We start from the raw sequence: 15,587 nt of genomic DNA, 5'->3' as shown, positions 1-15,587 counted from the left end.
ATTCTTACGTTAGATATCAAAAGATGGAAATTCAGTATTAAACTAACTTTTAAAATGAAATTAAAGTTACTGTATTTCATTTAAAAGAAGTTAATACATTACCATAAAAAAGAAATAAAATGGTTGACGTAAGAATATAAGTGTGTGAAGATTAGTATACTATTTCTCTCTCCCCCCCCCTTTCCACCGATCTATTTTTAGAAGTTTCTCAACCTCATTTTTAAAAACTTCTTTATTCTGCCTCTTTCTCTTTGTTCTGAAATGCTCTATGTTTAAGAACGGCGCATTTACAGTTTGTAGACAGCACAGGTAAAATTAGATCAATTTAAAATTATCTACTGTTCAGGTAGACATACAGAGGAACAGTAATACATAGGTTGCGCTAACTACGAGAGAGAGAGAGAGAGAGAGAGAGAGAGAGAGAGAGAGAGAGAGAGATAACAGTTGTCCTTACTTAAGAGAGTGAAATTTTTTATGAATTATTACGGACAGAGAGAGAGAGAGAGAGAAGTTGTCATACTTAAGAGAGTGAAATTTTAGGATTATTATTAGAGGAGAGAGAGAGAGAGAGAGAGAGAGATATAACAGTTGTCCTTATTTAAGAGAGTGAAATTTTTTTAGGAATTATTACGGACAGAGAGAGAGAGAGAGAGAAAGAAAGAGAATTACGTAAAAGAAATCTTCGACCCGCTAATCAGCAACGCTCCCATTTCTTGTCATGTGACCCTTTCTTGTCATGTTCAAGTGACACGTCTGACAGCTTTATGTAACTTCTTCTCAAAAGGTGAGGAAAAGAATTTGTTTGTTTAAAATACATATCACATACGAATTTTATAATTACAATTTTATTATTATTATTATTACTTGAAAATTAGTACTTATTATTAGGTAAAAATTTATCATACAAAACAAATATACATATACATGTACCATAAAATTCTCTCATCTCAGTAAAAGAGAGAGAGAGAGAGAGAGAGAGAGAGAGAGAGAGAGAGAGAGAGATTATTACTTTATTAATTAATAGTGTTATTCAATTTACACATTAAAGCTTGAAAACTTATAAATTAAATAAAAAATTAAACAAACACTTTTGCAGGGTTTCTCAGTATTGGCAAATGTTCAAGTGTCTGTGAAAAACTTGTGTATGACAATTAGATAGGTTCCAATGAAAAGTTTGTGTGTCTGTGAATTCGTGCAACTTGAATCTCACAAGTTCGGGGTATTACTGTACAGTATGGGGGGGGGGGACTTAGTTTTCACACATAGTTGTAAGCCATATGCACAGTATATATTTTTTGTAAGCCATATAGCACAGTATATATTTTTAAGGGTAAATAAATGTTGTGAGATGACTTTTAAATTACAGTATATTAAAGTGTTTTAGGACGATAGTTTAAGGTATATTTGGTGTTTGAACTATTAAAATAGGTAATCTTAAGCATTTTTAGAGGGGGGGGGTCTTTGGTGTATGAGCTAATAAAATAAGCAGTTTTAAGTGTTTTTAGAGGGTGGGTGCCAAGTATTCGTGGATTTTAGGTATTCACAGGTGGTTGTGGTCCCTATCCTGTGAATACTGGGGTCGACTATATATATATATATATATATATATATATATATATATATATATATATATATATATATATATATATATATATATATATATATAGGTCTTGGCATAATAACATGCCCTTTGTTTAAAGGCGGAACAAAATTAAAACCTTTTGATTATCCTTTTTTTTTCCAACATGAATGTATTGCAACAGGTTAATAGATTACTATAATATATTAACAAATTAATATAATGCTTATTCGGTTTAATAATGCGGCATAAGTAACGCCCTTTTAATTTTATATCTTATAATGTATATTTTCTTTATTATTTTAATTAATTAATTTGCTAAATCTTCATTTTTTCAGATATTTTATACAACCATGAGATTAACAAAAGGAACAGAGTAAAAGCAATTCAACTGTACTATCAAAACAATAAAAATGGTGCTGAAACCGCAAGATTGTTATCAGCTGAATTTAACATCCCAAGGGTGCAAAGCCGAAATTTCATTTGTATTGAACGTTATTAAACCGAATAAGCATTATATTAATTTTGTTAATATATTACATTAATCTATTAACCTGTGGCAATACATTCATGTTCGAAAAAATAAAGGGTAATCAAAAAGGCTTTAATTTTGTTCCACTTAAACAAAGGGCGTTACTTATGCCGCACCCTGTGTGTGTGTGTAATACAGTGAACTCCCGTATTTGCGGGGGATGCGTACCCCCACCCCCGCACGCGAATAGCTAAAATCTGCGAATACATAAAACTCCTCTAAAAACACTTAGAACTGCCCATTTTGACAATTTAAACACAAGATAAACCCTGTAAAAATGCTTATACTTGAGTATTTTAATATTTTTATCACAAAAAATCTATTTATTCATGAAAATTACATGAAAATACAATAATTAGTGAATATTTCTCAGTGAAAAATACCGTGAATGGGCGAATTTTCCACGAATAATGGGTAGATATGTTCCACAGAGAAAACCGCTAATGCGTGAGAACATGAATATATATATATATATATATATATATATATATATATATATATATATATATATATATATATATATATATATATATATATATATATATATATATATATATATATATATATATATATATATATATATATATAAGTAAGAACGCGAATATGGGGTTTACTGTATATCCTACAGGAAAATGACAGACAGAAGTTCAGTACCAAGCACTTTCAGATACAAAGAAGGTTACAAAGTAAACAAAAAGAACAAGAATACCAGATGGTCAGTTGTCAAAGGGTACTAAACAGAAAGATAATCCAGGATCGAGCTGTCATAAACTGGAACCATAGGCCAAACAACAAGAGATACAGAAGTTTAGGGTTACAAAATCCAAAAACATGTATAACCTTGAATACCAGATGGTTAATTGCTAGGGGGTAAAAAACAAAAGGTTAATCCACGGCAAATCCGGGATCACGTGGTCACAAACTAAATCTATACATATTTATACTTAACCATAAGAGAAACGGAATCTTACCCATTCACATTGCAGAAACATTCATAAAAATGTATATTAATTTTTCATATATTTATCAACAGCCTTTTTAATTTTGAAGGCATCAAGTTTAAATAAACCAAAACATACATTTAGAACACTTTCATTATTTGACTGGATAAAACAAGATTCGGTGATATTCCTTTTAGCTGTGTCACTGCACAGGACTAAAGATCTTGCTTTACTCCAGTTAATAGGATGATCTAAATCTCTCTTATGTACAAATAATGCATTCGATATTTGGTCAGTTCTCACAGAATATTGGTGTTGTTTGATTCGTTGTGAAAGTGATTTTTCCAGTTTGTCCATAATATATTTTATCACACTTTTTACAAGGAATTTCATATATGCAGCCAGAAAAAAGAACATTTATGTTGAAAAGCTTTAAAATTCTAGGAATTTGTATAAACCTTTCATCATACGGTAATTTGAGAATATTATGCTTGCTTAATTCAAGTTTGTTATTAGTTATTAGTTATTTGTTATTAGTTCTGCGACTAAATTTTTCAAATATATTTTTCAAAATACGAGGAAAGGCCATTATGCAAATCCTTACCTCTTATGGTTTTTCTCCCTTTTGCTTTCAGTTAATTCTCTGCAACATTTAACTAAAACAAAGGCGTCCATATCTTTGAAATCTTCCTCAAAGAGTTCAGGGTTAACGCAGTCCACCTCTGGGGCATAAAGAAGGGAAATCTTGCCTATTTGATTCTTCAGCACCACACGGTATTCCTCATTGGCATCTACTCCTTTCTCAGGGTCACCTGAAATATTCATAAAACAATGTACTATTGAGCTGTCCGAATAGTAAGGTTTTTGGAAAAAGAGCACACAAAAACCTATAACCAGCTGCATTAAGAATGGACTGTAATAAAATCCATACAAGTTTATTAATAACTTAACTTTTTATGGTGCTTTGTCCAATTAATACTACTAACGATAAGGCATTGCCTTGAAACCACAAGGCATTACAAATCTTCAGAAGGCAGTATTTCAAAATGTATTTCTTTGCCACAACCTCTTCAGTTTATATAAAGTATCCTTATTTCTGGGATCAGCAGTTCCTTGAACCCGTCACCTGACCAGGTATTCCCTTTAATGTCCTTCACGATAGTAACCCATTGTTACCTTGGCTCCCAAATTTTGTTATTCTTACAATCTTGTTCCTCCATATTTGTTCATATTTCTTTGTTTTTAATTCTTTATTTTTTTTTTTATCCCGTGGCGATGGTTTTTCATTTTTCTTCAGGTTACTTGAATATTTAGTTGCGGTTGTTTTACCTTTCCTGGCTAGAGGCAGTGTAAGTGCCTTGCTGTTACTAAGCCACTGCAAGTACAGCACTCGTTTGCCTTTGAATCATCACTGTTCATTGTATTTTCTAGTGGTTGTGGTAAATTATGATTCATTTCGATCAAATTTGAGCTTATATCCTTTGTTTTTGAGAGTGTAAAGTCTAATTTCACATTAAAAAGTTCATGCACATGATGCACTTCGTCCATATTCATGTTAAGCGACAGTTTTATTGGGTTAAGTTCTGTAACCTTGTTTAACTTACCTAGTAACTTATTTGGGGAAGGATTAATTACCCCTACTTTGGTTTTTCAATAATGTTTTGTAAACCATTATTATTATATTAGCTGCTGTGTTTTTATCACCATGAGTATCCTAATCATTGTAATTAATCTCCAGCATTTTGCCTTAAGCTATAGCATAGTTACTATACTTTGAGTATTAACTTGCTTATTTGTAATTAACTTGCTTATTTGTATTATCAGTAACATATGTGTGTTACGGATAGCATTACCAATCATTTTTAATAGTTGGATATTTTGTATATGCCGCATCGTATGTGTATCGGTGCTCCTGCCCACCAACACAGTAAATTTGAAAGAATGAAACTGAGTCTTCCAAGCCAGGCGTTGGGCACTTTCGGCCATTCAGTGCTTAAAAGTGAAAAGAGGGCGTTGGAATGGATGGACGGCAAGTTAATGAGTTCCAGAAAATAAGAGAGAGCGAGATTAAGTACAGGGATGTAACGATGGTACTGGGAGAAAACCCCACAGTTAGAATAAAAAGTTGGTAAAGGCAAAAGAAAAAAAGCAGGAATGGAGGTTAAAAAAAATGAAAAGCAGGGCAACTTAAATATAAATTTTAAACACCCTAGCAATGCCTGCATTGCATCACATGAGGTGTACTGACGGTATTGACCCTCTATGGGACTTAATATAGCGTTTGAAGTTGTGAAGATTTTTGTAGACTATTTTGAAGTTCAGAAGTTTTTAAAAATATTTTTAATAACAGCATATATTGTCTTTCATTGTTATCCCATTTCAGGTGCCACTACTCTGAAGGGTACCATTGAAACATTAATGACGAGGTAGTAGAACAATTTACCTTCAGCACTCTCATTTAATAGTTGAAATGGAAACACTCTCCTTTAATAGTTGAAATGGAGCTTGTTGATTTTGCTTTGATTTATGAAAATTTGGATATAGTCAAACACTGGGGCACTTTCAGGGCACTTTCAGACATTTGGCTATAGTCAAGAGTTGGGGCACTTACAGACATTCAGTGGCCCAAGACTAAAAAAAGGGAGTTAGAATGGTTAGATGGGAGAAGGAAGCAGGACTGGGTTGAGGGGACTCTACAAACACACTTTAGTAATGCCTACAGTGCACCATTTGAGGTGTGCTGACAGCAATACTGGGGGAATGGAGCTTTTATTGGCCTTGAAAAAATCTTCATATAGGAGTGCGCTTAGTCTACATTGTAGCCTGGCGGGTGGAACAGGCTCTTGCTTCGTGGTGTCAAGGCTCCCATAAGGATCCCATAGTACACATAGCTTTGCTGAAGGTTTATCACCTACAGCCTAGCCTATGGTAGTTTATGGTACCTCAGTGCAGGCTGAGTTAGTTGTGGCATGCATTTGTGAAAAGTAGCTATCCTGGGAATCTAACCCTTGCCAATAAAGGTGGTTACTGTACCGTTACAAAGTAACAGTTGTACTATTAGCAGACTAGCACATCAAAAGCATCCACTTGAGATGTAAGGCAGTCCCAGGTTATTGGCAATCAGGTTTTACGGCGCTTGTCTAGCGATGATGATAACCGGATTTTCGGCGCCAGTAAGCGTCAATCTCCGGTGGTGTTGTTATCCCCGATTTTTGGTTATCGTCACGCCGTCAGGAACAGAAACCCGCCAATAACCGGGGACTCCCTGGATTTTAATTTAAAGTTAGTTGAAGGTTTTCCTGACTCCAGATTTGCAAGTTCTCTCCTTCATAAATTCTCTAAGTGGATTCATTCAAGTTATGGCACCAGTAAGGCAATGGTTTGTGTCTGGCCCAAGAGAAGCAAAACAAAAATTCAAACTATCTGCTCACTGTAGATCTACCATACCTCCTCTCATGTAGTGCTCAAATACGTGGCCCCATTTGGTTACATCATCCATCACTGGATTTTCTCTGGCAGACGCATCTTCTTCTGTTGGCCAGTTTATAATGTAAACAGACCCTCTGAACCTATAAAGAATGAAGGTGTACCAGTTACTGGAACATTTTTGTCCTTCAGTTATATTGTATCACATATGGTGACACTAACACTATATCCATTCAGTACATCCAGCATCAACTTCTCCTTCGTGTTCCAGATAACATTGGAGTTCATAATCTCACACTGGGATTGAACATGATACCTCTTATCTGAGAGACGAGGTTGCTACCAACCAGAAGTCATAAAAATTATTACTTTAAGTAGTTAGGTTCCTAATTCTTTGACCACTTGTGTGAGTTTGTTGGCAGTGCCCTCATTTCTCACCTGAGAGTTCCCAAGTTTGATCTAGAAGTGAAGTAGAAATTTATGAAAAAATTTGTGCTAGTACACTGATTAGGGGTCCAAATGATTTAACCTCTTACCCATGGATATAGAGCTTTGTCTGCAAAATAGTTACACTAGAACTAACAATAATAAAGGCAGAAAGTACATACTCTTTTCCAGAAACCAGTTTCGTCTTTCTTAAAACATTACAAGGGCTGTATAAATTAATTCACAATACTGTACGCTAATTGTGAATGAACTTATTAAATTTTGAATAAAAATCTGCGAAGCACTAATGAACAAAATAACTCCAGGCATTCAACAGGTAACACCCTCCATCATCCTAACCAGCCATACTGTACTAAATTTCAAGATTAAACAATATTCTCATGAGTAATTGTTCACACTGCACTGGGTATGTAGCTTAGCATTATACTGTACTCACTCTGTAGCATACATAGTCCAAGGTGATACAAAATTGTAAGGGGTCCTCATCATTTTTGTAAAGTTACCCCTGGCACTTATGAAATCTGCAGTCAGTCTGGAATAAAGAAATTGGTCACATAGAACATTTTTTTTAAATATTAAAAGACTTTTAAGAAACAATTAAATGAATGTTGCCATTTCCTCATTTCTATTTTTTTAAATATTAAAAGACTTTTAAGAAACAATTAAATGAATGTTGCCATGTCCTCATTTCTATCTTTCTTGAAATCTAATGCTGAAAACCCTTCTGGACAGAGTCAACTAACTACCCAAGAGGGCTCCAAAAGGAAATCAGCTGGCAAATTTATTGGAAAAGGTGATAAATAACTAAATTTGGAACAGAAACTAACACATTTAAATTCAGGAAATGTCAGCAGAAAGCAGGAATTAATTTCCTCCTTGCTTAAGTATTTGAAGATCAGAAGATGCCACAGGTACACTAGGCAAAGTTATAGACAAAATAAAACTCCTAGCTGATAATCTTTTGGGTAAAATGGAGTTAGAAAGCTGCACTGAATTGTTCTGCAATCACTTTACTGCATTAAATGATCATATGTATGCAATTGGGTTGCTTTCCATCATGAACAGTGACAAATTTTTTTTTATACAAAAAATGTTTCTTTTGTTAAAAAGTCTTTTGTTCGAAGTGATAATAATCCCACCAACCTATCAGCGTATATCAACACTTTTCGCTTTAATAATTAGTGAGTAAAACATAAAAAAAAAACATATTAGGAACACACTATATTATAAAAATTACACATTTGGCTTGCCATAATCCATGTTCAATCAAGTACAGTAGTACAGTTGTTTTCTCTCTACATAAAGTGTAATAAAGGTATTGATATCTTCATTGAGTGTAATAAAGGTATTGATATCTTCATTGAGAGCTACCAAAGCTCCAATAACATGAAGGAGTGCACTGTTAGGGTTTGGGGTTGACTAGATGGGGTGGACAATCAAAGAGAAGCAGCTTGGGACAATGATGGATGTGGAGAGGATGGATAAGGAAGGCTCCTCAAACTAATGTCATTAGCTTAAGAGAGGAAGAAGTTAATAAAAATGGGTGTTTAGTAACAAAAGTAATTTTTCATCGCCAGACATGTCATTCCTTTACTCAACATACAGCCAGAGATCCATACATGATGCAGGTACCGTAAAGGTGCTCCCTGAAGTGTTAGGATTGACCTCCATAAGGTTGATGACATACTTAAACTGTGCGAGGATGGCTCAAAGGCACTTAATATGTAACACTTGGGAACATCTGCCTCTCCTTTCCTTGGAAACTAAATGTTCTGCTACATACTCCTGCTTGATATCCATCAACTCCTTGATGGTCAGGGCTGTCCGACTCTCACAAGCAGCCCTGAACATCCGCCTCATTCACCTCATCTGACAGGTGCTCCATGTTGTAGTCTTTTACTTTACCTCCATTCCTGTTCCTTTTCTTCAGTCTTGCTACCCAGCACCTTCAACTGTTATTTCTTTGTGCAGCTATGGGGTTTTCACAATTCCATCTTTATATCCTTGCACTTCATTTCCTTTATATTCTACATCTCTTAATCTTGGTGTCTAATCATCCCAACTCTCTCTTTTTACTGTCCTGATTGCCAAATGGTGAAAAGTGCCCTGGTGCTTGACTTGACAGGTTAAATTTCTTGAATCCAATCTAATCCAATCCATCCTGTCAAGCCTAGGATCAAGAAACTTGACCGAGCTCTGTTTTGCATGCCACTGGCAGTAAAGCTTAAACATTCAGTGGATCCCGTGCTACAAACGCTGAGTGGGAAGTTGCATAAGGCTGTAACAACCAACACCTCAGTTTTGTCACTAAAGTTGTCCATGGCCTTGGGAGGTGCATTATCAATAGGGAAACTGAATTATTTTAATAATACCATAGTCTAAACAAGGGTTGGTAAAACATGGTATACTGTATTTGGTAATTACTGTTATCCATGCTGAAGCTGCCCCTTGGTAATTCTATTAATTACCCATAGATTCTTTGATTGAGGAATTAACAGCAGCATATAAATTGAAAGGATATCGTTTCAGGTCTGCTTGGCATGGTGCATTTGCAGATTCTAGATTTGTTTTGATGCTTTGAGCTGCAGTTACTAATCCTTGGCTTTCTGATTACCAGGGATAAACTTGGCTGTTTTCTCAGCACAAAACTTCGTTCAGTGTTGTTACAGCGCAAACATTGGCTCATTTCATGAAGGTGTTGCATCAGCATTACTTGCAGAAAATCTCCCCTCGTAACTTTTGCAACAAACTGTGTCACTGAGATGGCACTTAAAGATACGGCTTTTATTCTTACCAGTTGGTTGGATATAGTAGCCTATTGTTGACACCTTTGCCCCATATGTGTAGGAGCCTCTAAATCCCCCTACGACTGGGTGGCATGACTTGGTAATCCTTTTGCCTGCTAAAAATTGGCAACTTCTCTGTTGTGGTTTCACAGCGGTGTTGCTTCACTTCAAGAGCAAAGTTCTTGAATATCCTATTATATGCTTAGAAGTTTCAACACACAATAGTGGTGAATTGTTCAATGTGGTATGAGACAACAATACTGCCTTTGATGCCTCATAGATTTTATAAAAACGCAAATATAGAGACCATGCCAGCAATTTTTTTATCGTATCAAAATTAACTACACTGTATTAAATGAATCTAACAGCGCAAACAGCACTGCGGCAAAAATTGTACAACAACCAGCCTTATATAAAGGGTTGATACATTTGCTTTATGTGGAGACTCTTATAAACAGGATTCGGTTTTAGATTTTTTTCACTACCAAATCTACTCTTAATACAGTACGAATAATTGAGTAAAGCTATGTTTTGATTTCATAGCCAATAGTACAATACAATACCTGTACTTCGAAAGTTCAAAGCTACAATGCTATTGTGGTGGAATGTGCATGGCTTGTCAGTTTTCAAAATTTGAATGTTGCTCGTGAGCAACACAAACGAGGGACAGGGATTGCATAGTAACACAAAGCCTAAAGGGCCCACAGACGATAAGACCGGCGCATCAGGTTCCGTTCTAACTCTGGTATCCGCGGTGCCCATAGACGTTCGGATTCACTGGTAGGGTGAAAACGTGTCTGCTCCGCTCAGTGATGACGCTACAGACTGCGCTCTTGCAGCAGAAATTGGAAATCCCCAGCGAAAAAGGAGAACCTGGAATAAACTATGGTTGAAGAAGAGAAAGGAATGATCTCACGCTTTATTTATTTAATGAATTGAAACTTTACCTGTTGACTGGTTTAATTACTTCGGAGAATGGACAGCAGACCGACATGGAATTATATATATATGGTCTCCTCTTCTAGAAATAAAAAACACACTTGTATGAGACAGCCAACATCACTGTACGAGAGGGTTGGCCACACTCGCTGGCGCTACTAGTTCGTCCTTGGGGCATATAATCCCAGGGACATGCAAGCAATTATTCGAAGTATTATATGCAACTTTGAGTTTACAAAGGTAAAAGTAGCTATGTTGCATGCAAAGCATCCTGCATAGTCTAGTATGCAGTGGGGTCTATGATCCATTAAGTAGAATAGACCCTTACTACGCTACTGTTCTGTAAGTGAGAGTTAATTTTCCTACTTTTTTGTACATAAACTTTTAATTTATACAAGGAAAATTTAACTATTATTAAAAATATTATCACAAACTTTTATGCACGGAAAATAACGATGTACTTTAAACAGTAGTACTAATACACATATATATATTATATATATATATGGTATGTATGTATGTGTGTGTATTAGTGCTATTATTTAAATTACATTATTTTCCATACATAAAATAAAACTTTATGATGATATTTTCAAAATTATTTCAGTTTTCCTTGTATAAATTAAAAGTTTTGTGTACAAAAAGTTGAAAATTTTACTCTTCCTTGGCTACAGAAAAGTAGGTTTAAGGGCCTATTCTGCTTTAACGGATCACAGACCTAATGTATACTAGACTATGCAGGATGCTGTGTAAGCAACATAGTTACTTTTACCTTTGTACAATTGTATTTCAAAACTTAAATAATTGCTTTGCATGTCTCTGGGATTGTATGTCCCAAGGAACGACTAGCGGCGCCGAAGCGAAGTGTGGCCAGCAACCTTAATTATTCCATGTCGGTCTGCTCGTCCATTCTTCAGTAATTAAACCAGTCACCAAGATAAAGTTTCAATTCATTAAATAAATAAGCGTGAGATTCAATAAACTCATCCAAGAACTCACCTGCTGACGTAGCTGCCATGTTACCCTTTCAGAGCCTGGTTGAAATTGAAGTAAATCGTGAGATCACGCCATAGACGCGGAGGCTTCGGGCCACCTGCACTGAAAACGGAAGTCACGAACCTGGCAACGGCAGGTTGCAAGCTGGTCGGAGAGCCCGACGGACTCCACCCACATTTGGTCGGAGGAGAACACCACAGACAGTGAGGTTTCCTTCCAGTTCAGACGACCATATCCGGCGATCGTAACGTCTATGGGGCCCTTAAGAGACAGAACATGTATACATGTGCTCAATGACCGAGGATAACCGCCGCGCCCCCAACACCACAGTAGGACCATGGAAAACCAGGCAGTGTCTACTGATGACTCAGCAGGTAGATCTATTGGTTCCTCCAAAGACCTCAACCCTTGCTCACAGAGACAATAAGGTTAAGTTGCCAGTGGAATCTAATCATACCATGAGCAGGGCTAGACCTTGGAACCACCATGCAAGAGAACTCCAGGGGAGAGAAACTGAGCCACTGCCTACATTGTGCCTTGCCTGCAGTGGCGTAAGCTATGGGGCAGGGCTTCCTTAATCAAGGATGCAGCAGCCCTTCTTGTTGGAATTGGCTTTGTAGCTAAACTTTAACCCCTTACAGTATTTGATACATTTGCACACAGTGAGTTGAAAATTAATTGAAAGTTGAGCTCTGTAATTTCAAATACAGGTTTACTAATCACTATTATTTTCCTTCATTCACATGGATATTTACATTCGAAAATAGTATATTTTACTAACTAAAGAATTGGTACGTTAGTTTTGAGTAATTTTCTTTGGACCTCCAAAAAATATCTTGGCCCACCTAGGCCGCCGCCCCGCCCCGATGGAATGTGAGCTACGCCACTGCTTGCCTGGTACACTAGATGACACTCTGTGCTATCCTTTCAACACTAGATGTATTGTTTTATACCTTTGTCTTTTCTCCATCTAGGTGTCCAACATCTTAGACATTATTTTCCTCCAACTTTTCACTTATTATGTAAGAAGGCACACTGGCCACGTGTCATAGGCATTGGAACCTGTTCCTCACTGGCTGTCGGCCTAAGAAACAGGAGATCAGCGCCTGCCCTATGAGCATACAGAGGGTCAGGAGGACTTTATGTAAGAAAAAATCCTTCAAATAACCTACGACTGAAATGACTCGGTTGTCATTATTTTACACACATGTTAATTGCAAAATCACAATAAAATCATGGTACGTATCTTTTAGAAAAATAATCACAGCAGAAATGTTAGATGTCTTCATAAATGACTATTGTGCGTCACTGCTTTAGAATAATTTCTATTGTGGAGATATTTGCAAGTAGTAAGATGCCTTTACAGTAGAACATTTTTAAGCTAGGATATAAATCCACACATTTGACAAAGGAAAAAATTTCAAATAATCCACACATTTGACAAAGAAAAAAATTTCAAATACACCTGAAAGTACAGTTCATAAAAAATGAACGATAACTTAAAGCTAAACTTGTAGAAATTATATCTTGCCTGTCAGAGGATTCACTGACACATTCTTGGTTGTTGATGATCCATTTCAAGAAGTTCTGGAAGCTTTCTTCTTGGTTTCCTGTATATCTGTTGAATTTGTCCCAGCCTTTATTCAAGTCTAAACTCACCTGTAAAAAATTAAAATACTTGGCTTATTTAAATAACAAAGCTTATAAAATGATTTTCCTCTTTTATACTTTTGATTACAGTTCCTTAAAATTTCACTTTTAAATTAACTTTCAATTCGCCACAGGCAGATGTACAGCACCACAGACCTAAAATAATTAGCTGGAGGGAGGCTAAGCTATTGTGATTGGACTTATGGATTTCCAGGATACAACCACTGCTTTCCTTAGAACTTCCCTCCAGGGTGGCCTGTATTTTGCCAGACCAAATGACACTAAAACTCTTCTTGTTCATGTTGACAAACTTGATAGGTTAATGATCCAAGAAACCTTTTGCCCTTAAAATTCATAATGAATTCTGAAATATGGATAAAGTTAATTTGCCATCAAAATTTCTTTAAGCAGATTCTACTGCCTAGAAATGTAATGAGGCCAATAAGCCTCAGCATGCATTGTTGGGTAATGAGATGTCTTAACAGTGGTTATTCTTTTTGGATGGAAATCAGCCTTAGCACTCTGCATGGTCCAGTGCTATAAAAAAAAATATCTTACCTTCCTTCTTCCTTTCTCGGATATATATTGGGTATCTAGAAAGTGCAGCATGGATCGGTCATGGCCAAAATCTCTGTCAGAGTCCACTGAGTAACCACCAAGGACTGTTGGTTTCTGCAAAACTTCTGCATCACCTGAGAATGTCTCAGGACGCCTTATCTGGAAAACATCATTTGGATCTGGAAAGAAACATATTAGTCAATCAGTTAATGCCTGTGACACCCTTAATGACTTCTTTCTTCTCGTGTCTGTGTTCTGACATTTCCACAAGTAATTCTAGTATTCCGCTGCCACTTGATCTGCATTGTTTGCAGCCATGTCCCCCAAAGTTTACCCTACCCCTTCCTTCTTTCAGCAGTCCACCCTGGTACAGTTCGGACAGTTCCACCGGGTCTAGTTTCCTGAGCAGAAGGGTTTGTAGCAGGATTTGCGTTGGTAGCCCTGAAGGTGTGTGTGTGTGTGGCCACTTAAGTTATTGGCTACCAACTTTACAACTTTACAAGATAGAGGGACCGAGTCCATATCAACTGAATACAAGTGGATTATTCTTAGTCATAGTCTAAGCAGGGCATTAAATTATGCCATACCCTACTTCGAGCATGTATTTTATTAAATTGCCAAATATCCTAAACTACTTCAAAAAATTTTAAAAATTAATCTCGTTTTCGACAAATTAATAATAGTGTTCAGCTTTGTTTCTTATCGCTCTCTCTCTCTCTCTCTCTCTCTCTCTCTCTCTCTCTCTCTCTCTCTCTCTCTCTCTATATATATATATATATATATATATATATATATATATATATATATATATATATATATATATATATATATATATATATATATATATATATATATATATATATATATATGTGTGTGTGTGTGTTGCTGTCATTCAGATATTAGTGTTGGAATTAGTCATTTTAGAAAGTCAATGACAATATTTTTTTTTTTTTTTTGGGTGGTTCAAGTACGGAGCCGAGGGTTGCTATTTTGTGGTCTGAGAGCTCTCAAATTAATGCAATACTTTATTCTAGGGGGAAAAAAATGGCGTTAAGGGTATTTTTAAGATGATATGATTAGCAGATAGATTTCAGAATTTCTCTCTCTCTCTCTCTCTCTCTCTCTCTCTCTCACACACACACACACACACACACACACACACACACACACACACACACACACACACACACACACACACACACACACACTAATTTTTATACATTTTAGCAACATGTTTCATACATCGTCACGTAATGCCCTGCATAATTATGATGCATCACTTACAATTATTTTTTTATTCTTTACTATATAATGTTGATCGAAGCGCATTTTTTATATCAAGATGAATGCTGTATGGACTTTTAGAAGATAAACGGTAGAATTTAGAGTCGATAATTCCTCGAGGCTTCCTGAAACTCTGCTTGACCCGGGCCCCACCATTACCTTAGGATTTCTTCCTGAATGTTAAGATATTGACCATGGGAATTTTATTGAAATCATTTTTAAAATATTAACCTTATGCTGTACTGATAGCAATTCAAATAACCAGGAGGCGAAAACAACTTTGTTCCGACCTCGTTTGCGGAGGGAATACACTCCAGAAGTCTTACCAACAAGGTTAGCTTGCACATGTGTACGTGCATATAAGTGTGGTGGAATTCCTCAAAGGGAACATTTTTGGTCATCGTCTATATGCTGTAAGATCTTTCCCCTTTAAGGAAAGTTATTTTATT

General features: G+C 36.1%; 2 protein-coding genes across 5 annotated transcripts in view; one reads left to right on the top strand and one right to left on the bottom strand.

Moving 5' to 3' along the window:
- LOC136836086 (vacuolar protein sorting-associated protein 26C) overlaps positions 1-15,587 on the top strand; it is a 340,756-nt gene that overhangs the window by 212,070 nt on the left and 113,099 nt on the right. The gene's annotated exons all lie outside the window — the stretch shown is intronic.
- The window catches only part of LOC136836111 (uncharacterized), a 169,609-nt gene that overhangs the window by 138,873 nt on the left and 15,149 nt on the right, over positions 1-15,587 (bottom strand). Inside the window, exons 3-7 of the mRNA XM_067100102.1 lie at positions 13,855-14,033; positions 13,178-13,305; positions 7,362-7,457; positions 6,500-6,621; positions 3,657-3,864 (exon numbers count right to left, since the gene is read on the bottom strand). Of these exons, the coding sequence (XP_066956203.1) occupies positions 3,657-3,864; positions 6,500-6,621; positions 7,362-7,457; positions 13,178-13,305; positions 13,855-14,033 (733 nt within the window). The remainder of the gene's footprint in view (positions 1-3,656; positions 3,865-6,499; positions 6,622-7,361; positions 7,458-13,177; positions 13,306-13,854; positions 14,034-15,587) is intronic.

Source organism: Macrobrachium rosenbergii, chromosome 56 (assembly GCF_040412425.1).
Source record: "Macrobrachium rosenbergii isolate ZJJX-2024 chromosome 56, ASM4041242v1, whole genome shotgun sequence".
In the NCBI taxonomy this organism is placed as follows: domain Eukaryota; kingdom Metazoa; phylum Arthropoda; class Malacostraca; order Decapoda; family Palaemonidae; genus Macrobrachium; species Macrobrachium rosenbergii.
The sequence above is the reverse complement of the archived record's forward strand: the minus strand, read 5'-3'. Positions and strand labels throughout refer to the sequence as shown.